Consider the following 25,044-nt stretch of genomic DNA (forward strand, 5'->3'; position numbering starts at 1 on the left):
TCAATGAGTAGGTGTAAACCACTTGCACCGACCAGTGATCCATAACTGGTTCAACAAAGGCCATGGTTTGTGCTATCCTGCCTGTGGGAAGCGCAAATAAAAGATCGCTTGCTGCTAATCGGAAGAGTAGCCCATGTAGTGGCGACAGCGGGTTTCCTCTCAAAATCTGTGTGGTCCTTCACCATGTCTGACGCCATATAACCGTAAATAAAATGTGTTGAGTGCGTCGTTAAATAAAACATTTCTTTCTTTCTGTACGGAGTAATGACTTTGGGCCGAATTTACGAAGCAGGGGCCTAATTCACTAAACTCTCGCAGCTTTGCGGTCTCACAGTGCAATACTAAAAGACTTACAAAAAGGATGCTTTGTTGTCTAGCAGAGCCTAAGGAGACCTTTGTGAATTAGACCCCAGGGCCCTGTTCTACGAAGTGATCTTAGCCCTAAGTTCAACTGAAGTGCATAGGGTAGCTATGCGCTTACGGTAATCTTAGGACCAAGATCGTTTCGTGGAACGGGCCCCTGGTGTTTAAGCATTGTAAATGTATGTATGTATGTAGTTAAACGCGTATATGTGGGGGTTTTTAACGACGCACTCAACACATTTTATTTACGGTTATATGGCGTCAGACATATGGTTAAGGACCACGCAGATTTTGAGAGGAAACCCGCTGTCGCCACTACATGGGCTACTCTTCCGATTGGCAGCAAGGGATCTTTTATTTGCGCTTCCCACAGGCAGGGTAGCACAAACCATGGCCTTTGTTGAACCAGTTATGGATCACTGGTTGGTGCAAGTGGTTTACACCTACCCATTGAGCCTTGCGGAGCACTCACTCAGAGTTTGGAGTCGGTATCTGGATTAAAAATCCCATGCCTCGACTGGGATCCGAACCCAGTACCTACTAGCCTGTAGACCGATGGCTAACCACGGCGCCACCGAGGCCGGTGAAACATCTTACAATGCCGCAAACTCGGGAATGTCCCTTTAAAAGAAATGCAGTGTCTGACGAAGAAGAAATCTGTACTTGTACGGAGTAATGACTTTGGGCCGAATTTACGAAGCAGGGGCCTAATTCACTAAACTCTCGCAGCTTTGCGGTCTCACAGTGCAATACTAAAAGACTTGCAAAGAGGATGCTTTGTTGTCTAGCAGAGCCTAAGGAGACCTTTGTGAATTAGACCCCAGGGCCCTGTTCCACGAAGCGATCTTAGCCCTAAGTTCAACTGAAGTGCATAGGGTAGCTATGCGCTTAAGGTAATCTTAGGACTAAGATCGTTTCGTGGAACGGGCCCCTGGTGTTTAAGCATTGTAAATGTATGTATGTATGTAGTTACACGCGTAATTATTATTATTATTTTTTTTTTTAACGACGCACTCAACACATTTTATTTACGGTTATATGGCGTCAGACATATGGTTAAGGACCACGCAGATTTTGAGAGGAAACCCGCTGTCGCCACTACATGGGCTACTCTTCCGATTGGCAGCAAGGGATCTTTTATTTGCGCTTCCCACAGGCAGGATAGCACAAACCATGGCCTTTGTTGAACCAGTTATGGATCACTGGTCGGTGCAAGTGGTTTACGCCTACCCATTGAGCCTTGCGGAGCACTCACTCAGGGTTTCGAGTCGGTATCTGGATTAAAAATCCCATGCCTCGACTGGGATCCGAACCCAGTACCTACCAGCCTGTAGACCGATGGCCTGCCACGACGCTACCGAGGCCGGTCATTACACGCGTATAATGCATAAAGAGACTTTGTGAATTCGGCCCTTAAGATCCCATCAACGTTATCATCACTGTTTGGGGGAAATCCTGTAGGCAGGTTGTGCATTTCTTCAAGTCACCGAGTGCAGGATTTTAAAATCATTTAGCTTTACAGGGCGCAATTTGACAAAACACCGTAAGCCTTGTTTTGCACGTAAACGTAAATCTACGACTAAACCACAATACTTATCACTATTATAGTTCAATTAATATAGTTAGAAGAACACGTTTCATTTTCTTTTGTCTTTAAAATACTCCAGCTTTCGTAATGATGTAATTTTCTACTTGAAATTGATGCCAAACACGTGTAAACGCACGACCGGTGTAAATGCTAGTAGCAGACGTAAACTTACGATGTTTAATGAAATGGGCCCCTGGTTTTCTTATATGATCCATGAAAACCATTGGCAGCTATTTCTATTCCTAACTACTGTAAATCTTAAAATACTAGTGATCATAAATTTATCGAAATCCAAACAAGTGTCATATTAGCGACATAAAACTTCAGTGAGGTAGGCATATCAGTCATTTAAAAATTAATAATAAACTTAAATTGTAGGAATTGCTGAATTGATACCTTTGATATATTTTGATGTAACAAAGCCTACAGACAATTAAATTTAGTATCAGTAATAAAGAAAACAAATAATTGCAGTACCTTTAATTTTTTATTTTATTTTTAAATCGCACAAGCATTTTTTTTTTTGAACAGTCTATTGTATGTCTGTTTAAATTTAGCGTCGTGAAATACGAGTATTAGCTCCGTTTTTGTGGCCTTGTTAATATTTTATGCTCAATAATATTATCTGATTTTCAATTTCTATGCTATTTTCGGTCTACTGTTGTTGAATGTTTCAAATATTTGTCTGTCCCGAATCATCCTGTTTATAGGATGATCGTCCTACATCTGGTGGTGGGAGGCCACTTGAATTCATTAGAATTCCATCCTTCTCGTCCTTAGAAATGATGTGCAATCCGGATGCAGTGTTGTTTGCTATTTCGTTAACTCGACTATTATTCTTCTGGTCATCGTCTGCGTTCATCGTGTTGTTCTGGTTAAACGCACGTGTTCCTTTGGACTCATGGTTTTGTTTTTCTGATCCATTCTTTAGTTTCGTATCTGAATCATGGAGTCCATTCTTTAGTTTCGTATCTGAATCATGGAATCCATTCTTTAGTTTCGTATCTGCATCATGGGATCCATTCTTTAGTTTCGTATCTGAATCATGGAATCCATTCTTTAGTTTCGTATCTGCATCATGGGATCCATTCTTTAGTTTCGTATCTGAATCATGGAGTCCATTCTTTAGTTTCGTATCTGCATCATGGGATCTATTCTTTAGTTTCGTATCTGAATCATGGAGTCCATTATTTAGTTTCGTACCCGAATCGTCGTCATGGCGTTTAGACTTAGAACCGATCAGAGTTCGTACATCAGAGTCATCAACTTTGACGCTCATATCATCCATGCGGTGTTCGTCTGTGAGGTCACGTCTGCCGGTGACGTCACTTCCGATTGGTGTTTGGTCTACAGTACCTGCTGATACTTTGCCTATAATTGCTGGTAGTTGAGCTGTCGCAGTGTCTTTTTCACCGTTTGTTTCTGTTATATTTCTGATATCATCTATGTTTAAATCATCTTCCTGCTTCGATTCCCGAGCTCCACTAAGTGCTTCTTGTTGTGACGTCTCGTTTTCAAATCCTTTGTTATCGTCATCGTCAACCATTGTATTATTATCATTATCATTATCATCATCATTTATATTATTATTATTATTGTCATTACCATTAAGTGTATCATTGTTCTTATCATAATGTCCATCGCCATGATCATTTGTAGTATTAACGTCATCGTCATGAACTTTATCCGTGCTATTATCAGTATTAGCTTTGCTTTCGATATCACTATGACCATCGTCATCTGTATCATTGTTGGTATTAGTATTGTTTCCATTATTACTATGACCATCGTCATCTGTATCATTGTCACTATTAGCATTGTTTTCGATATCACTATGACCACCATCATCTGTATCATTGTCAGTATTAGCATTGTTTTTATTATTACTATGACCATCAACATCTGTATCACTGTCAGTATTAGCATTGTTATCATTATCACTATGACCATCATCATCTGTATCATTGTCAGTATTAGCATTGTTTTTATTATCACTCTGACCATCTTCATCTGTATCAGTGTTTTTATTATTACTATGACCATCAACATCTGTATCACTGTCAGTATTAGCATTGTTATCATTATCACTACGACCATCATCATCTGTATCATTGTCGGTGCTGTTTCTTTTAACGTCTGTGCTCATTGTTTTCTCTCCAGCTTTGGCACTGTCATCATCAACGTCAGCATCACTATTGTCTTTATTATTATCACCACCACCATCATCATCATTATTCTTATAATCATTATTGATATTCCCACGACTATCATTAATGTTGTCATCACCACCATCGTCACCATCATCATCTTCTTCGCGATCTTCACCATTACTCTCATTGATATCCCGATGGGTATCACTAATGCCGTCGGCATCATCATCGTCATCACCACCATGACCACTCTTTCCATTATCATTGTTATTGTCAATATCATCATCATTTCTCTTCTGATCGTCATTATCAGAATCATCATGATCATTATCATCATCATCATCATCATCATTATCTTCATTTTTATTCTGATTCTCATCATTATTATCGTCATCACGATCATTAGTTTTCTCAACAGTGACAACGTTGTTAATAACATTGACATCATCATTATTATCATTATCATCGTCATCACGATCATTAGTTTTCTCATCATTGACAACGTTGCTAATATCATTGACGTTATCATGATCATCATTATCATCGCCAACACCATCATCATTAGTTTTCTGACCAGTGACAACGTTGTTAATATCACTGACATTATCATGATCATTATCATTAGCAACTCTCTTCTCGTCACTGTCATCACCGTTATCACCAACATTGTCATCATCTTTTCTGTTATTATCAATAGTTTTCTTATCACCATTGTTAGCATAAGGCCTATTATCAACATCCCGATTACTATTGTCCTTATTGCCATCATCATCATCATCATCAACATCATCATCATCTCGATCACTATCAGCTTTCTTATTATCATCGTCATCAACATTGTTATCATTATTATTATTTTCCTCATCGCTATCATCACCATTCCGATAACTATCAACTTTCTTATTATCATCATCATCAACATTGTTATCATTGTTCTTTTCCACATCTATATCATCACCATCCCGATCACTATCAACTTTCTTATTATCATCATCATCAACATTGTTATCATTATTTTCCTCATCGCTGTCAACACCATCCCGATCACTATCAACTTTCTTATTATCATCGTCGTCAACATTGTTATCATTATTATCATTATTATTTTCCTCATCGCTGTCAACACCATCCCGATCACTACCAACTTTCTTATTATCATCGTCGTCAACATTATTATTATTATCATTTTCCTCATCACTATCAACACCATCCCGATCACTATCAACTTTCTTATTATCACCGTCATCAACATTGTTATCATCATTATCATTATCATTTTCCTCATCGCTGTCATCGCCATCCCGATCAAAATCAACTTTTTTATTATCATCGTCATCAACATTGTTATCATTCTTTTCCTCATCGCTATCATCACCATCCCGATAACTATCAACTTTCTTATTATCATCGTCATCAACATTGTTATCATTATTCTTTTCCTCATCGCTATCATCACCATTCAGATCACTATCAACTTTCTTATTATCATCATCAACATTGTTATCATTGTTCTTTTCCTCATCGCTGTCATCACCATTCCGACCACTATCAACTTTCTTATTTTCATCGTCATCAACATTGTTATCATTATTATCATTATTATTCTTTTCCTCATCACTATCATCACCATCCCGATAACTATCAACTTTCTTATTATTATCATCATCATCAACAACATTGTTATCATTATTATCATTGTTCTTTTCCTCATCGCTGTCATCACCATTCAGATCACTATCAACTTTCTTATTATCATCGTCATCAACATTGTTATCATTATTATCATTGTTCTTTTCCTCATCGCTATCATCACCATTCCGACTACTATCAACTTTCTTATTATTATCATCATCATCATCAACATTGTTATCATTATTATCATTGTTCTTTTCCTCATCGCTATCATCACCATTCAGATCACTATCAACTTTCTTATCATCATCATCAACATTGTTATCATTATTATTCTTTTCCTCATCGCTATCATCACCATTCAGATCACTATCAACTTTCTTATTATCATCATCATCAACATTGTTATCATTGTTCTTTTCCTCATCGCCGTCATCACCATTCTGACCACTATCAACTTTCTTATTATCATCGTCATCAACATTGTTATCATTATTATCATTGTTCTTTTCCTCATCGCTATCATCACCATTCAGATCACGATCAACTTTCTTATCATCATCATCAACATTGTTATCATTATTATTCTTTTCCTCATCGCTATCATCACCATTCAGATCACTATCAACGTTCTTATTATCATCGTCATCAACATTGTTATCATTATTATCATTGTTCTTTTCCTCATCGCTGTCATCACCATTCTGACCACTATCAACTTTCTTATTATCATCGTCATCAACATTGTTATCATTATTATCATTGTTCTTTTCCTCATCGCTATCATCACCATTCAGATCACTATCAACTTTCTTATTATCATCGTCATCAACATTGTTATCATTGTTCTTTTCCTCATCGCTATCATCACCATTCTGACTACTATCAACTTTCTTATTATCATCGTCATCAACATTGTTATCATTATTATCATTGTTCTTTTCCTCATCGCTATCATCACCATTCAGATCACTATCAACTTTCTTATCATCATCATCATCATCAACACTGTTATCATTATTATTATTTTCCTCATCGCTATCATCACCATTCAGATCACTATCAACTTTATTATCATCATCATCAACATTGTTATCATTGTTCTTTTCCTCATCGCTGTCATCACCATTCTGACCACTATCAACTTTCTTATTATCATCGTCATCAACATTGTTATCATTATTATCATTGTTCTTTTCCTCATCGCTATCATCACCATTCAGATCACTATCAACTTTCTTATTATCATCGTCACCAACATTGTTATCATTGTTCTTTTTCTCATCGCTGTCATCACCATTCTGACTACTATCAACTTTCTTATTATCATCGTCATCAACATTGTAATCATTATTATCAGTGTTCTTTTCCTCATCACTATCATCACCATCCCGATAACTATCAACTTTCTTGTTATCACCGTCATCAACATTGTTATCATTATTATCATTTTCATTTTCCTCATCGCTGTCATCACCATCCCGATCAAAATCAACTTTTTTATTATCATCGTCATCAACATTGTTATCATTATTATCATTGTTCTTTTCCTCATCGCTATCATCACCATTCAGATCACTATCAACTTTCTTATTATCATCGTCATCAACATTGTTATCATTGTTCTTTTCCTCATCGCTATCATCTCCATTCAGATCACTATCAACTTTCTTATTATCATCGTCATCAACATTGTTATCATTGTTCTTTTCCTCATCGCTATCATCACCATTCAGATCACTATCAACTTTCTTATTATCATCGTCATCAACATTGTTATCATTATTATCATTGTTCTTTTCCTCATCGCTATCATCACCATTCAGATCACTATCAACTTTTTTATCATCGTCATCAACATTGTTATCATTATTATCATTGTTCTTTTCCTCATCGCTATCATCACCATTCCGACCACTATCAACTTTCTTATTATCATCATCATCAACATTGTTATCATTATTCTTTTCCTCATTGCTATCATCACCATTCAGATCACTATCAACTTTCTTATTATCATCGTCATCAACATTGTTATCATTATTATCATTATTATTTTCCTCATCACTATCATCACCATCCCGATAACTATCAACTTTCTTATTATCATCGTCATCAACATTGTTATCATTATAATTTTTCTCATCGTTATCATCACCATTCCGATAACTATCAACTTTCTTAGTATCATCATCATCAATATTTTTATCATTATTATCATTGTTCTTTTCCTCATCGCTATCATCACCATTCAGATCACTATCAACTTTCTTATTATCATCATCAATATTTTTATCGTTATTATCATTGTTCTTTTCCTCATCGCTATCATCACCATTCCTATCATTATCAACTTTCTTATTATCATCGTCATCAACATTGTTATCATTATTATCCTTTTTCTTTTCCTCATCGCTGTCATCACCATCCTGATCACTATCACCATGCACATCATCAACAGTGACATCAGATGCATTGACATAATCACCATCTGTTTTTTCATCATCATCATCATCATCATCTGAACTGATGTCATCATCGTGATGTTTCTGAATATTTACACTGATTTCGTTTCTAAAGCCATCACCAGCATCACTGGCATCCGCATTTTCATCACCAGCAATAATAGATGTGACAATGTTGTTGCTACCATCGTTATTAGCTGAATCATCGTCGTCATCATTAATATGATTATTAAAGATTTCAGCAGTCGCATTTCGTCCAAGAGTGTTATTACCATTCGCTTTCCTGTCGTCACCTTGATCGACATTGGCACCAATAAAAGGAGCCCCATTGTTCATATTCTTCTCACCATTACTAGAATTGTTATCGTCTTGTGTTGCAGCAGTCACAGTTCTACCATCTGCGTTATTACCATTGTCTTTATAGTCGTCACCATGATCGACGTTGGCATCAGTAAAAGGAACAACAAGGTTAATTGTATTTTTCTCGCCATTACTAGAATCAGAGTTATAGCCTTGAATTGTATCAGTAACAGTTCTCCTATCTGCGTTATTGCCATTATTTTTATGGTCATCATCGTGCTGAACAAAGGCACCAGTAAAAGGAACCCCATTGTTAATTTTATTATTTCCGTCATTACTAGAATCAGAGCTATCGTCTTGAGTTGCAACAGTCACAATTCTCCTATCTGTGTTATTGCCATTATCTTTCCTGTCGTCACTCTGCTGAACAATGGTACCAGTAAAATGAACAGCATTGTTCATGTCATTCTTCCCATCATTACTAGTATCAGAGTTGTCGTCTTGTGTTGCAACAGTCACAATTCTCCTATCTGTGTTATTACCATTGTCCTTACGGTCATCACTCTGCTGGACAATGGTACCAGTAAAATGAACAGCATTGTTCATGTCATTCTTCCCATCATTACTAGTATCAGAGTTATCGTCTTGTGTTGCAGCAGTCACAGTTCTACCATCTGTATTATTACCATTCTCTTTACGATCGTCACCATGATGGACAAAGACGTCAATAAAAGGAATACCGTGGTTTATTTTATTCTTTTCATCATTACTCGTATCTGAGTTATCTTCTTCTATTGCAGCAGTCACAGTTCTACCATCTGTATTATTACTATTATCTTTACGATCGTCACCATGATGGACAAAGGCGTCAATAAAAGGAACAGCAGAGTTCATTTTATTCTTCCCACCGTTACTAGTATCAGAGTTATCTTCTTCTATTGCAGCAGTCACATTCCTACCATCAGCGTTGTTACTATTATCTTTACTGTCGTCACTATGATGGACAAAGGCACCAGTAAAGGGAACAACATGGTTCATGTTATTCCTCCCACCATTAGGGTTATCGTCTTGTGTTGCAGCAGTCAAAGTTCTGCCACCTGCGTTATTGCCATTATCTTTACGATCGTCACCGTGATGGCCAGAGATTTCAGTAAAAGGAACAGCATGGTTCGTGTTATTCTTCCCACCATCAGAGCTAGGGTCTTGTGTTGCGTCAGTAACATTTTCATCATCTGTATTATTACTAGTATCTTTACGGCCACCATCTTGATGGACATTGACTTCAGTAAAAGGAACCCCGTGGTTCGTTCTGTTCTTCCCGACATTACTAGAACCAGAGCCATCTTTTTTTATCGCATTGCTGTCAGTGAATTTCCCCAGGGCGTGCAGTTTTCCCGTCAGTTTGTAAAGTGAATTCTCATGTTGACTGTTGGCAATACTACCATCGTCACCAATAGACAAGACATTGCTGGTGGATCGAGATTTCCGTTCTCTGCCCTTTCTCAAAATGGCTCTGCTGTCAGACACAGGAACAATGGACGCCCCTGAAACAATGCAAAAATACCACTAAGATAAAAAGTGTAAGAATATAGCTAAGTTATATTTTACAATTTGTAACCTTACGTGACAAACCTTGCCCCCCAACCAACCGTTGTTCTTTGTCTCGCCATACAGATTTTGGGTCAGAAGTACAAGATTATGAGATCGAATCTCAAAAATATCTATAGTACATCACTGAATGATTCCAGCGGAATCCTAAAACCACTTCCCCAAACTCCGTGCATGCCATATACAAACCAAATCCAAATATTTATATTATGAATGAATGAATGAATGAATGTTTAACGACACCCCAGCACGAAAAATACATCGGCAAACAAATAAGGTGATGATCAACATCAATATAAAAATTCAAGATTTAAATAAAAACAGTGTAAAGAACTGTGCAAAAATACAAATATCACAGATAGATACTGACTTTTACTCAAAATTTCAATTTGTGCTGCATTGGCCATTCTCAAAGAGAATGTTACACCCCTGCACCACGGTTAGGTTACAGCACGCGCAGGGGTAATAATATTTATATTACATCACTGAATGATTCCAGTGGAATCCTAAAACCAATTCCCCAAACTCAGTGCATGCCATATACAGACCAAATCCAAGTGTAAACAAGAAGACCGATATATCGGGTGGCCCGATAAAGAACGAACGATAACTCTACTGGATATGGAATTATTTAAAATGTTTGGGGACTGTAACTATATTTATGGGTATTTGTCATCTTCAGTGAACATTTTAGGCTCTTAGATCAAATAGTGTTAATATAGCAACAGATTCAAAATGTGTGTGTGTGTGTGTGCGCGCGCCTGTATGTTTGTGTGTGTGTGTGTGTGTGTGTGTGTGTCTCTGTGTGTGTGTGCGTATGTGTGTGTGTCTGTATGTATGTGTGCCAGTGTGTGTATGTTTGTGTGTGTGTGTGTCGTTGTATATATGTGTGTATGCATGTATGTGTGTGTACATACGCGCGTGTGTCTGTGTATGTATGTACTGGTGTATGAATATCTATATATTGTATGTATGTCGAGGTTGACTGTTACATACATAGTTATTAACGCACTGGCGCAGGGGATAATTAAATCCTTTCTGGCCTCACAATGTGTCTCATGCCGTTGTTGGGACTCGAACCAGTGGCACCGAATCGCCCGCAAATAGCAGACTAACCACGATGTGTTCTGAGCTACCGAGACATCCATAAAAAGGATGCTCTTTAACTCAACCACATGCATTGAGTCTACAATCTACGCGGTTTATCCCGCTTACGCGCGCGCGCGTGTATTTGTGTGTGTGTGTGTGTGTGTATCTGTGTGCGTGCGCGTGCGTGTGTCTCTGTGTGTATGTATGTTTGTGTGTGTGTTCATATGTGTGTCGCGCGTGCGTGAGTGTATGTATGTGTGTGCATGTGTCTGTGTGTGTATGTGTGCATGTGTCTCTGTGTGTATGCATGTGTCTGTGTGTATGTGTCTATGGTGTATGTGTTTGTTTTTATGTATGTGTGCATGTATGTGTGTATGTATGTATGTGTGTATGTGTGGGTTTTTGTATATTTTTGGGTGTATGGGTGTATGCATGTATGTGTGTGCATATACGCGCACGCGTGTGTATGTGTGTGTGTGTCTGTCTGTCTGTCTGTACGCACGTACATGTATGTATATTTGTGTGTGCCTGGGTGCGTGCGTGCGGGCGAGCGAATGTGTGTGCGCGCGTGCGTGCGTGCGTGTAACTGTACACTTTGTGGGTGGGATGACATTCAAACACACAGACAGACAGACAGACAAATAATGAGACAGACAGGCCACATAAACAATTAAATTAAATACTAAACAATGCGATATGAATGGTATATTGTTTTCTCGTATGATCTTAATATTATATTGACCCTCGAGACGTTCGGCTTCCAGGTAGATTCTCCTCACCTTGATTTAATTTTAGATGTGTTTGGCGGGTTTTATTGTGATTTATTACATATTGAGTTTTTCAGTCGCGACTGTATGACAGAGGTAAACTACATAACATTGTTAACAGTTTATGCCGCCATCTGTTCGCTACACTTGACTGACGTATTAATATGACATATTATGATTTATATCTTTCTATATTTACAATATCAGGGGTATTATTTTGAAACTTGATAGCTAGACAATAACTTGCATAGTGTATCATTCAAGATGCATTATCAAAGCTTATTTTAAAAAATATTTATTCGTGATATATAACAATAAATTAATGAATCCCATGTTGGGGGTTTTCTTTTATATATAAAATAGCCAAGAATCTAAAGACTGTTGTGTAGACTACTGTCACTCAGCGTAAACGAATATATTCCCAAGATTCCCCAAGGCTACAGACAGCTTATAAATACAGTAAAACCACTCTAAACTGAACACCCACTGTACAAAGTAAAAAAAGTCCAGTTTTAAAGGGCATACGGTTTACAGAGAGTTGGGTTGTGTAGGGTTTTACTATACATAAAAAAAACCTCAACACGTATCCATCAAAATAACATACAGACAGGTTTTTTAAAGACGCAACTCAAAGTGTGACGTCACGCATTATTCTCTTGGTCACCTCATTTGGATTTTGCAATTATATACTTTAATAAATAATTAAAAGTTAAAGTGCTGTGCCAGATGTATGATGTATTGAGCTATACCAATCAAGATATTATTTAATATGATTAGAAAATTTTAAAAAAAATGTAAAAAAATTATATACCGGTATATTTTCCATTTAAAAATATTCCCCTGAAAAACAGAACCAGCTGAATTCGTTTCGGGAATTTCCGTAAGATTTGATCCGTGACGTCACGAAGGGAACTCCTTTCGATAGTCAGCGCCATTGTTCATTGCTTCGTTTGTGTTTATTATGGTTAAACGGCGTGTTGTTGGCGGCTGTAGCAACACAAAAGCCGATAAATTTAGTCTTCACGCATTTCCTAGTAATGTTGCTGTGAGAAAGCTGTGTGTGAATTTGATTAAAACAACGTGGAAATGCTGGACAGGAAGAAAATGCCGGAGACCGTTGCGACAGCAGACACTTTAGTTTCGATTCGTCCCAACTGGCTTGTCGGCTTAAGCGAGATATGGGAATACCATGTGTTATGGTTTTTAAAAAAAGATGCCGTACCAACAATTTTTCTGTGACACAAAACAAATGACAACAAGCCGACGCCATCCACACCGAAACGACCTTGGGGTGCATATCGTCAATGTCCCAAATTGCGTTATGCTTTCAACTCCGGTCAGGTTGTTTTCTCATGCACGGTTCGTGCAATCATCGAGATCCGATTTGTTGTCGTTTGCATCTCGTCCATTTGTGAGATTTTTCTTTACAGTTCGAGAATATTAAAACAATAAAGTACAAACAAAACAATAAAGTACAAACAAGTAAGTATCTATAGCCTAGTCCGTCCCATCCTACAAAAATGTAGGTTTTTTTTGTAAAAAAGAAAAAAAAAGAAGCTAAATTTGTATGCATCTTAGAAAACAATCGGCTCAGAAAGAAAGAAATGTTTTATTTAACGACGCACTCAACACATTTTATTTACGGTTATATGGCGTCAGACATATGGTTAAGGACCACACAGATTTTGAGAGGAAACCCACTGTCGCCACTACATGGGCTACTCTTCCGATTGGCAGCAAGGGATCTTTAATTTGCGCTTCCCACAGGCAGGATAGCACAAACCATGGCCTTTGTTGAACCAGTTATGGATCACTGGTCGGTGCAAGTGGTTTACACCTACCCATTGAGCCTTGCGGAACACTCACTCAGGGTTTGGAGTCGGTATCTGGATTAAAAATCCCATGCCTCGACTGGGATCCGAACCCAGTACCTACCAACCTGTAGACCGATGGCCTGCCACGACACCACCGAGGCCGGTCCATTCGGCTCAGAAATAAATGACTTGTAAATTCCATAGTATGAAAAAAGGCGTTCCCTGTAAAACAGACTATAAATACGTCAAACTAAACTGAAATTATTCACACAAAAAAAACATCTTCATAGTCGTTTTTTTTTGTGTTTTTTTTAAATTCAAATAAGTTATTTATTTCTGAGCAGACTGTTTTCACAACTGCACACAAAAAATAGTATTGTTTTGTTATTTCCAAAACACTTTTACTTTTTTTTTTTTTTACGTTAAACTAAACTGAAATTATTCACACACAAAAAAACATCTTCATAGATGGATGGGACAGACTAAAAGTCGTTTTTGTTTATTTCTTAAAATTACCGATATATGGTTCACTTGACTCGTAGAATTCAAGAGTTATTTATCGTCTTTTCTACTACATCACAAGTATTAGAACATACAGTGTAGCAAAATAATTCGCACGAAAAGTTAAAGAACAAAACAAGAATAAAAGTTGTAAATTAGTGGTAAGCTGTCTCCACGACCATTTTCATCGTCATCTGTCAGGCCGGTGGTTCGTCGGAAGATGTTCCAGGTTCAAACTGATAAGGCATTATTTGTTGTGTTGCACAAATATTAGTCCAGTCGTCATTACTACACTATTCATCATCGAAAGAAAAATCGCATGATCAATGAGCTTGGCAGTCGCTGTCGGTCCCACTTTCGCTTGCGCTGGAAGTCATCTCGTGGTAGGTTTCTGTGAAGCGCGTTCCCTTCGTGACGTCACGGCTATTTACAGGCAAATGTGTTTACCGAGAATTTTACTCGGTCGTTTCCGGCAGTGTTCTACGGGAGTGATGTTTTAATACTTTTATGGGGCATTTTCGTAATTATTGATTTACATATCGGTGTAAAATATTATTGCAATGAATTAAGAAAGCATTTAATTGTGGAATTTGAAATTTTAGTGTATGGTCTGGCACAGCACTTTAACGTTTGTTTTGTTTAACGACATCACTAGAGCACATTGATTTATTAATCATCGGCAATTGGATTTCAAACATTTGGTAATTTTGACAAGTATTCTTGGAGAGGAAATCCACTATATTTTTCCATTAGTAGCAAGGGATAGTTTATATATACCATCCCACAGACAAGATACATTGTAGCACATACCACGGCCTTTGATATACCAGTCGTGGTGCATTGGCTGGAATGAAAAATAGCCCAGTAGGCCCACCGACGGAGATCGATCCCAAACCGACCGGGCATCAAGCGAGCACTTTACCATTGGTAATAAAAAATGAAATTATTTGGTTGTAATATTTTAATGAGCAAAAAGAAAGAAAGAAATGTTTTATTTAACGACGCACTCAACACATTTTATTTTACGGTTATATGGCGTCAGACATATGGTTAAGGACCACACAGATTTTGAGAGGAAACCCGCTGTCGCCACTACATGGGCTACTCTTTCCGATTAGCAGCAAGGGATCTTTTATTTGCGCTTCCCACAGGCAGGGTAGCAGGATCATATGTCGGTGCAAGTGGTTTACACCTACCCATTGAGCCTTGCGGAGCACTCACTCAGGGTTTGGAGTCGGTATCTGGATTAAAAATCCCATGCCTCGACTGGGATCCGAACCCAGTACCTACCAACCTGTAGACCGATGGCCTAACCACGACGCCACCTAGGCCGGTATTTTAATGAGCATGTAGTTAACGTATAAACTTCAAATTTCACTTGACAATTATTACATATTTTTGGTCATTAAGCAATTTATTGTGCACTGTTCCTTTAACGGACCGGCATCGGTGGCATCGTGGTAGGCCATCGGTCTACAGGCTGGTAGGTACTGGGTTCGGATCCCAGTCGAAGCATGGGATTTTTAATCCAGATACCGACTCCAAACCCTGAGAGTGCTCCGCAAGGCTCAATGAGTAGGTGTAAACCACTTGCACCGACCAGTGATCCATAACTGGTTCAACAAAGGCCATGGTTTGTGCTATCCTGCCTGTGGGAAGCGCAAATAAAAGATCCCTTGCTGCTAATCGAAAAAAGTAGCCCATGTAGTGGCGATAGCGGGTTTCCTCTTAAAATCTGTGCGGTCCTTAACCATATGTCTGACGCCATATAACCGTAAATAAAATGTGTTGAGTGCGTCATTAAATAAAACATTTCTTTCTTTGTTCCTTTAACGCGAAATTTAACGACTGATTACAGACTGATTTGGGTCAGAACCAAAATAAAACAATTGCTAAAATATTTGCTTTTATATTTTATTTATTTATTACTTCAGCGTATAGTGTTCAGTGGTTACTTCTGGCATTGTTTAGAAGTACTTATAATCCCCAGCTATGGGTGTTTGTAATCCCCTATTACTCTACTACAGGCGGTTTGTAGTTCCATGGGTCCGACCATTTATTAGCGACACTAGATTGTCAGGTACCGGTATATGCAAGGAAGAGGACAGCTTACAAGACTGGGTCGGGGGAAACTGACAGCTGCAATAGGGTCGAAACAGTTTGAAATCGTAGGAAATATTTAAACTATCATAAACATACATTTAAAATAAATAAATAAATACAGACAGACAGACAGACAGACAGACAGACAGACAGACAGACCGACCGACCGAGAGAGAGAGAGAGAGAGAGAGAGAGAGAGAGAGAGAGAGAGAGAGAGGGAGAGAGAGAGAGAGAGAGAGAGAGAGGGGGGAGAGAGAGAGAGAGAGAGAGAGAGAGAGAGAGAGAGAGAGATACCGAGAGAGAGAGAGAGAGAGAGAGAGAGAGAGAGAGAGAGAGAGAGAGAGAGAGAGAGAGAGAGAGAGAGAGAGAGAGACCGAGAGAGAGAGAGAGACCGAGACCGAGAGAGAGAGAGAGAGAGAGAGAGAGAGAGAAGAGAGAGAGAGAGAGAGAGAGAGAGAGAGAGAGAGAGAGAGAGAGAGAGAGAGACCGAGACCGAGAGAGAGAGAGAGAGAGAGAGAGAGAGAGAGAGAGAGAGAGAGAGACCGAGAGAGAGAGAGAGAGAGAGAGAGAGAGAGAGAGAGACCGAGAGAGAGAGAGAGAGAGAGAGAGAGAGAGAGAGAGAGAGAGAGAGAGAGAGAGACACACACACAAATATATATATATATATATATATCATTTTTATTTTATCGTCTTTCTTTCATTATTACAGTGTATTTTCAATTCCACCAAATAAAGAATAAACTAATAATAATAAATCACATTAAGATGTTTTGTGAATATATTTGAAAATAATTATTATATAACACTTACCAAAAATCAGCAATAATAGAGTGTTGACAAGTTTCATTTTTGTCTGTCTGTATGTTTTTTTTTATCGAGTATACATACTGCAGAAATACGCATTAATGTGAGAGCGGGAGGAGACAAGGTGCAAGCCTGGATCCACGGCTATTTGTAGTTTCTTTTCTCTCAAGTTTAGTCATAAGCGTGCTCGCGTGACTGATTTGGGAGAGATATAACCGTCCACGGTTTATGACAGTGTCACAACTTCGTGACTTTATGCTGTTCCGACCGGTTCTCTAGCGTAAAAATCTCGTTAAATTCACTGGTTTTTTCTTCAAAACTATGACATCAGCAGCTCAATGGAATTTTCTGTCACGGAAACGGATTTATTTTTGATTGTTTGTGACTGAAATATTAAATTCTAGGATCATAAGGAAATAAAATATTTAAAATTAAAAAAAAAATCATAAAAAAATAGGAAAAATATATATGGAAATAAAATGTTCAGAAGAATTAGAGAATGTTTTTGGAATAAGAAACTTAAAACATATAAAAACGATATAGTTTAAACACTAAGGACTGAACTACGGTGGTCAAGTGGTTAAGCCATCGGACTTACGGCTGGAAGGTACTGAGTACGCATCCCAGTAACGGCTCCCATCCAGAGTGAGTTTTAACGACTACACAGACTTCTCTCTCACTAATCACCTTGCCACTGGACAGACAGGTCAGACAGTTGAGTTGGGTGTCCAGGACAGCGTGCTTGAACTTTAATTGGCAATAAGAATGAAAATAACTATATATGTAAATGAATGAATGAATTAAGTTTTATGAATTCATTTAATTTATTCTTGCTTTTTTTTTTTGCTTATATCAAAAATTATTTACAGCCGTTGCACTTGTAGCTGACTTACGCGTCACAGACACACGATATAATAAACCGGCCTCGGTGGCGTCGTGGCAGGCCATCGGTCTACAGGCTGGTAGGTACTGGGTTCGGATCCCAGTCGAGGCATGGGATTTTTAATCCAGATACCGACTCCAAACCCTGAGTGAGAGATCCGCAAGACTCACTGAGTAGGTGTAAACCACTTGCACCGACCAGTGATCTATAACTGGTTCAACAAAGGCTATGGTTTGTGTTATCCTGCCTGTGGGAAGCGCAAATAAAAGATCCCTTGATGCCTGTCGTAAAAGAGTAGCCTATGTGGCGACAGCGGGTTTCCTCTAAAACAATCTGTGTGGTCCTTAACCATGTCTGACGCCATATAACCGTAAAATAAAATGTGTTGTCGCCATGTAATTTTATTTTACATAGCAGAACCTTCAGGTAGGGAAGCATGGGGGTAGATGCTGGGAATGCGCACTCCACACCTAGAATATCGAAGTCACTGTAAATCCGGTCTTTATTAAATGTTGGTAATCTGTTACTAAGCCCACAGCTTAAAGCTGATGGGAAATGACAGGCGTGTGGCACGGATAGCCACAAGAGACAAGCACATGTCGGAGTTGTAGAGACGAGGAGTGGGATGTTGAGCTGACCAGTGAACTAAAAATTATTTACAGCCGTTGCACTTGTAGCTGACTTACGCGTCACAGACACACGAGCGTCAGGTTAACTATACGTCACAGTCTAATCAGTTGCCATTGTGTAGTTTTTCACTGGCTGCATGGCACTGGTGACCTGGTCATCACACCTAGGAGCAGTCAGTCGTAGGTCTTAAAATTGTTAACACACGTACGTTATCAAAAATAATGCATGGTGTTCTCACTAACGGGTGTGTAAAAAATATATATATATATATTAATTGATCTATACTCTTCAAAAGAAGAAACGCAAAACCACATTGTCGTAACATTTGGAGAATTGATTTAATTATTGAATGGTGAGTCCAATAATTACCAAATGTTGCAGGATTGTTCACAATTCACTCTAGTCCATTGTGAGTAAGTGATAGGACACACCACCAAGGTCATGGTCATCTGGAGTCAATACCGGGTGTGGCCTCCGCGTGTGTTGACAACTGCCTGGCACCGCCTGCCCATTGAAGCAACCAGAGTACGGATGACGTCCCGGGGGATGGTGGCCCACTCGGCCTGCAAGGCTGCTGCCAGCTCGGGCAGGGTCTGGGGCTGTGGTTGTCGCTGTCGGAGGCGTTGGTCCAACTCGTCCCATAGATTCTCAATTGGGTTCAAATCCGGTGATATCGATGGCCAAGGAAGGACATTAATGTTGTTGTTCTGTAGGAAAGCCGTTGTGAGACGTGCTGTGTGAGGCCTGGCGTTGTCATGTTGGAACACTGCGTTGGCGTTGGCGTTGGCCATAACTGGAACGATGTGTGGCCGGAGGATCTGGTCAATGTAGCCCTGTGCATTCAGGTTTCCCTGCACGTGGACCAGGTCAGTTCTGCCAGTGTGTGAGATGGCTGCCCACACCATGACACTACCCCCGCCGAATCTGTCCACTTCCTGCACGCAGTTTGCCGCATAACGTTCACCACGACGCCTATACACGCGACATCTTCCATCATGACGTCGGAGCAGAAATCGGGACTCGTCACTGAACCACACCTGTCTCCATCGCAGTTGAGGCCATTGTCGATGAATCTGGCACCACTGCAGTCGGAGTCGACGGTGTTGTGGTGTTAAGATGACACCTCGAACTGGACGTCTGGCACGAATTCCTACCTCACGTAGGCGGTTCCGTACGGTCTGGTCGGATATCCTGCGCAAACCTGGTATTGCTGCGGCTGTGGAGGTGGCAGTAGTCAATCGTTCCCGAAGGTGGCGTACCCGGATGTAGCGGTCCTGCCCGGGGGTAGTGACCCGTGGTCGACCGGATCTAGGGAGGTCACGTGTTGATCCATGTTGCTGGTAACGGTCCCACAGTCTGGAGATGGTGCTTGGGGACACATGGAATGCCCTGGCAACGGCCGTTCTGGATTCGCCTGCGTCTAGTCGGCCGATGGCATTGTTTCTCTGCGGTTCACTGAGACGTGGCATGTCCTGGATTGTCAACTGTCGGCCAGATACAGAGGCCAGGCAAGCGAACACCCTGCACTTTTATACTGTCGGTGATATGTTGCACGTGCAGACAACGCACGTGCAGCGGTGACATGGTTTGCACGTGGCTGCGTTTTTGCGAATATTCACATTTTGGAACTTTATTGTACAGTAGCTGCGTTTTATCGAATGTAACCGTGGGAATGTGTTTGGGACATGCAATGATCTTATATTCACAAAGCATGAACCGGTAGGAAACATAAAATCGGAGTTATAACCCATTTGTACCCTTTTGCGTTTCTTTTTTTGAAGAGTATATATATATATATATATATATATATATATATATATATATATATATATATATATATATATATATATATAGTATCTATGTATGTATGTATGTATATGTGTATGTGTATGTGTGTGTGTGCGTGTGTGCGTGCGTGCGTGTGTGTGCGTAGTGACGAGCACCCTAAGGTCAGGTAATAGTTCACAACACTGAGGCATTTTGAACTACTGATTTTTTGTCTCGCATTTTATTTAGACACTGGTCGAGTGAAAGAAAAAACTCTTATTTCCACACGTTAATACAGGGGGAGTGTTTACTGGCCATTAATTCTAAAGATGCGTCACTTGTGGTGTTAGCTCGAGTTACTTCCAGCCCTACCCCTTATTGTTATCGACATGTGGGGTAAGGCTAAAGGAAAGTCTATGTAATGCTTTGGCAACCAAATGGTAGATAGATAAGGTAGATAACTAGTTCATTGACAACCAAATGCTTGTCAGCTACTGTGTTGTAAAATACAACTTTCCCCCTAAATCTGATGCCACAGAGCTTTAGTTTGATTATTCTCCAGTCCCGTCATGACACTAAACCTACATGTTGTTAACCAGTACCAACGTGTCACGAAGAAACACGACGCCGACAAGAAGAAAGTACAGCGCTGGTTCGTTTTGCGGTGTATTCAAGCACGTGTGCAAGAGTGTGTGTATCTGTGTGTGTGTGTGTGTGTGTGTGTGTGTGTGTGTGTGTACAGGCCATTAATTCTAAAGATGCATCATTTGTAGTGTATTTAGTCGCGTGGTCAGGGGAAGGGTTTACTGCCTGTGACGGACCATGCGCTTAAATTTGTTTCGCCTGTGGCGATTTTAATTGTGTTAGAGGGCCGTGTGCAGTTTCATTGCCCGTAGCCCAGATGGGCAACTTGTTACGTAATACTTCGCGCGATCGGGCATTCCAATATGCACTTAGTCCAGCTGTGGAGGCCATGTGGCGAGTAGTTACGTAATACCTCTGCGAGTGCGGTTTTTACAACCGTGATTTGGCGACGATGGCGTCAGTAAGTCTGACGATCAGAGAGAAATATACCGACTCTAGTAGAGTTGGAATATGAGATGATACGTGAGGTACCTCCTTGTACCCCCAGGCAAAATCCTGATTTATAATAAATAGCTAGTGTTTTAGAGATATCGAGGAGAAACATTTGGAAGGCGTCCAGGGGGAACGTTGTCCGTTTGGACTGGTAAATATATTATTTCTGCTCTGTGTATAACCTTGATGTGATTGATGTGACTTTTAAATATTTTAATACTGTATTATACCAATATTCTTTAGACAGTGTCTTCGGTCATCTGACGAAGTAAATCGTAGACTTCTTGTTCTAACTTTATATGAGTATTTGGTAATATAAAGCTTAGCCAGTCATCCTAGCGGACCTAGGTACACTGTAGGTTATTGTCTTTATTGTGATCGGTACCAGTATTAATTCTGTGTTACAAGGTTACTGAAAGAGTAGTTAAGGGTTAATTAAAAATTAACCCGTTAGGAATAGAGCTGTAATTCCTTTATTAATTAAGTTCCCCTGGAAGCGTTTCTAAATTATCACACGTTACTGAACGAGTAGTAAGGGTTAATTAAAAATTAACTAGTTAGGAATGGTGTTGTAATTCCTTTATTAATTAACTTCTCCTGGAAGCGTTTCTCAATTATCACACGTGTGGGTGTGGTGTAACGGTGAAGTGATTCGCATATTGTGTAACTAGACACCTAGAGATTAACTAATTAAGTGATCAGTTCTGGGTTGTTATTATTGCTGTTATTAATTAACTACTACGGCTGTACATTTGTCAGCGTAGATTAATACAGATTCCAAAGTGTATTGTGTTTTTGTTGTGTTTTCTAGAGAACTAACGTGCTATAATAATATATACTTATATAAGATCATATCTCTGATCATACCTAGAGACGAGCCATACTAGGGTTTAACCGCCTGTTACAGAGAGATCTAATAGATATACAGTTAGGAGAGATATTTTAATAATCGTGTTTTATTCAGTTACGGGAATTATAGAATCCCCGTGATACTGCCCATTAATTCTAAAGACGTTTCACTTGTAGTGTATTTAGTCGCATGTGCAGGGGGTGGGGGTTACTGCCCATTAATTCTAAAGACGTTTCACTTGTAGTGTATTTAGTCGCATGTGCAGGGGGTGGGGGTTACTGCCCATTAATTCTAAAGACGTTTCACTTGTAGTGTATTTAGGCGCATGTGCAGGGGGTGGGGGTTACTGCCCATTAATTCTAAAGACGTTTCACTTATAGTGTATTTAGGCGCATGTGCAGGGGGTGGGGGTTACTGCCCATTAATTCTAAAGACGTTTCACTTATAGTGTATTTAGGCGCATGTGCAGGGGGTGGGGGTTACTGCCCATTAATTCTAAAGATGCATCATTTGTAGTGTATTTAGTTGCGTGGGCAGGGGGAGGGTTTACTGTCCAATAATTCTAAAGACGTTTCACTTGTAGTGTATTCAGGCGCCTGCACGGGGGTGGGAAGTGGGGGTGGGGATGTTTGGAGGTCGAAAACCCCTCCCTGCTCAAGCAAATTTTCTTTTTTCTTAATCTGTTTTTGGGGCAGCATGACTCTATCTCCCTATAAACTTCGATTGCCACAGTCTACCCCATTCCCGCTTATATTCCTGTACAGGTGCCTGGTAGTTCAGTGATTTGAAGTGTGAATTGATATACGTTTCAGGAAGGACGGAAGGGAATGTTTTATTTAACGACGCACTCAACACATTTTATTTACGGTTATATGGCGTCAGACATATGCTTAAGGACCACACAGGTATTGAGAAAGGAAACCTGCTGTCACCACTTCATGGGCTACTCTTTTCGATTAGCAGCAAGGGATCTTTTATATGCACCATCCCACAGACAGGATAGAACATACCACGGCTGTTGTTAAAACAGTTGTGGAGCACTGGCTGGAATGAGAAATAGCCCAATGGGCCCAGTTGGATCCTAGATCGATCACGCATCAGGCGAGCGCTGTACCAATGAGCTACATCCCACCCCCTGCCTTGTTTCAGAAACAAAAATAATTCATGAAATATGAATCTGATTTATTTGCACATGAATCATTTAAAAAATTGCATTAAGGTAGTAATGAGCAAACATTTGGTGATGTGTATATCCTGTATGTATATAGTATGTATAACATGAATACTAAATAAATTACATTCTTATCACAACCTTATCTACATTCAAGTTAAAGGGACATACTCTAGTTTTTAAACACTAAGGCATATTTATTTTTTTACTATTAGAGCCGTTTTTGATAACTGAAATCATACTTTACTTAGATTTTATTGTTTAGATTATCCATTTCTGTATATTCGAAGTGTTTTTGGCCATTCTGGTGTTTTTAATATCACAAAATGCATTTCTCATATTTTTAAAAACGTATGTGCGTCTGAGAAATAACAGTCATGGAGTCAAGTTTTGGTCTATTTTTAGAGGGTATTTCACCATTTCAAAGTCACAGACTCATGTTTCACTCAATTGTAACTTTATCCAAATGTGTTACAGGTTTGTAGATTAACTAAACTTAGTGTTAATTTTCACGGGTTGAAATAAGGGTGTGTCCCTTTAAAATGCATTCTAAAAATCTATAATAAAAATAATTCTGAATAGCACTATGTAATGATATATACTCTCCTCAAAATTAATAAATTTTCTTGTTCGGGCCAAATTGGCCTAAATAACAAGCGTCCTGAGAGTACTGCTAAAGCAATACATGTCCCCCACCGGGCCCAACGAATGTTTGTATCTCCTAAGTTCAAGGGACATAACTTTGTGAAAAATGGGTAAATTGATATGAAAGTTAAACTTGATCTGTAACAGAAGAAGAAGATTGTTTTGTTTAACGACACCACTAGAACACATCGGCTATTGGATGTCAAATATTTAATACTTCTGACTCACAGTCATTAGAAGAAGAAACCCGCTACATTTTTCCTAATGCAGTAAATGATCTTTTATATGCACTTTCCCACAGACAGGAAAACACATACCACGGCCTTTGATATACCAGTTGTGGTGCACTGGTTGGAATGACAAAAATCACAATCAGTTGAATGGATCCACCAAGGTGGTTTGATCCTGCAACGCAAGCACCTCAAGCGAGCACTCAACCGACTGAGCTAAATCCCGTCCCTTATCTGTAACAAGACATTGTAAAGCTATATACAAAATTTCAGCTCACTATCTTGAGTCACTGCAAAAACAAATCTGGAATATATATAATAAATTACATATTTATGAATCTCCTACGTGCAAGAACAATAATGGAGACGAGGCAGCTAGGGCAGAGTCCCATTATTTTTCAGTTATGAGGATATTCCCCTACATAAAATACACCAATAGATAATGGAGAGTTATGAGGATATTCCCCTACATAAAATACACCAATAGATAATGGAGAGTTATGAGGATATTCCCCTACATAAAATACACCAATAGATAACGGAGAGTTGCGAGGATATTCCCCACCTTAACATACACCAATAGATAATGGAGAGTTGCGAGGATATT

At 39.2% G+C, this 25,044-nt stretch overlaps 1 protein-coding gene across 1 annotated transcript; it reads right to left on the minus strand.

The window, feature by feature from the left end:
• Window positions 1–2,425: 2,425 nt before the first annotated feature.
• LOC121386852 (AP2/ERF domain-containing protein PFD0985w-like) lies at window positions 2,426–17,315 on the minus strand. Its single transcript, XM_041517871.1, has 2 exons — window positions 17,191–17,315; window positions 2,426–10,042 (listed from the first exon to the last, which is right to left on the minus strand). The coding sequence occupies exons 1-2, from the start codon at window positions 17,225–17,227 to the stop codon at window positions 2,625–2,627; spliced, it is 7,455 nt and encodes a 2,484-aa protein (XP_041373805.1). The 5' UTR covers window positions 17,228–17,315; the 3' UTR covers window positions 2,426–2,624.
• Window positions 17,316–25,044: the final 7,729 nt, after the last annotated feature.

Source organism: Gigantopelta aegis, chromosome 12 (assembly GCF_016097555.1).
Source record: "Gigantopelta aegis isolate Gae_Host chromosome 12, Gae_host_genome, whole genome shotgun sequence".
Lineage (NCBI taxonomy): Eukaryota > Metazoa > Mollusca > Gastropoda > Neomphalida > Peltospiridae > Gigantopelta > Gigantopelta aegis.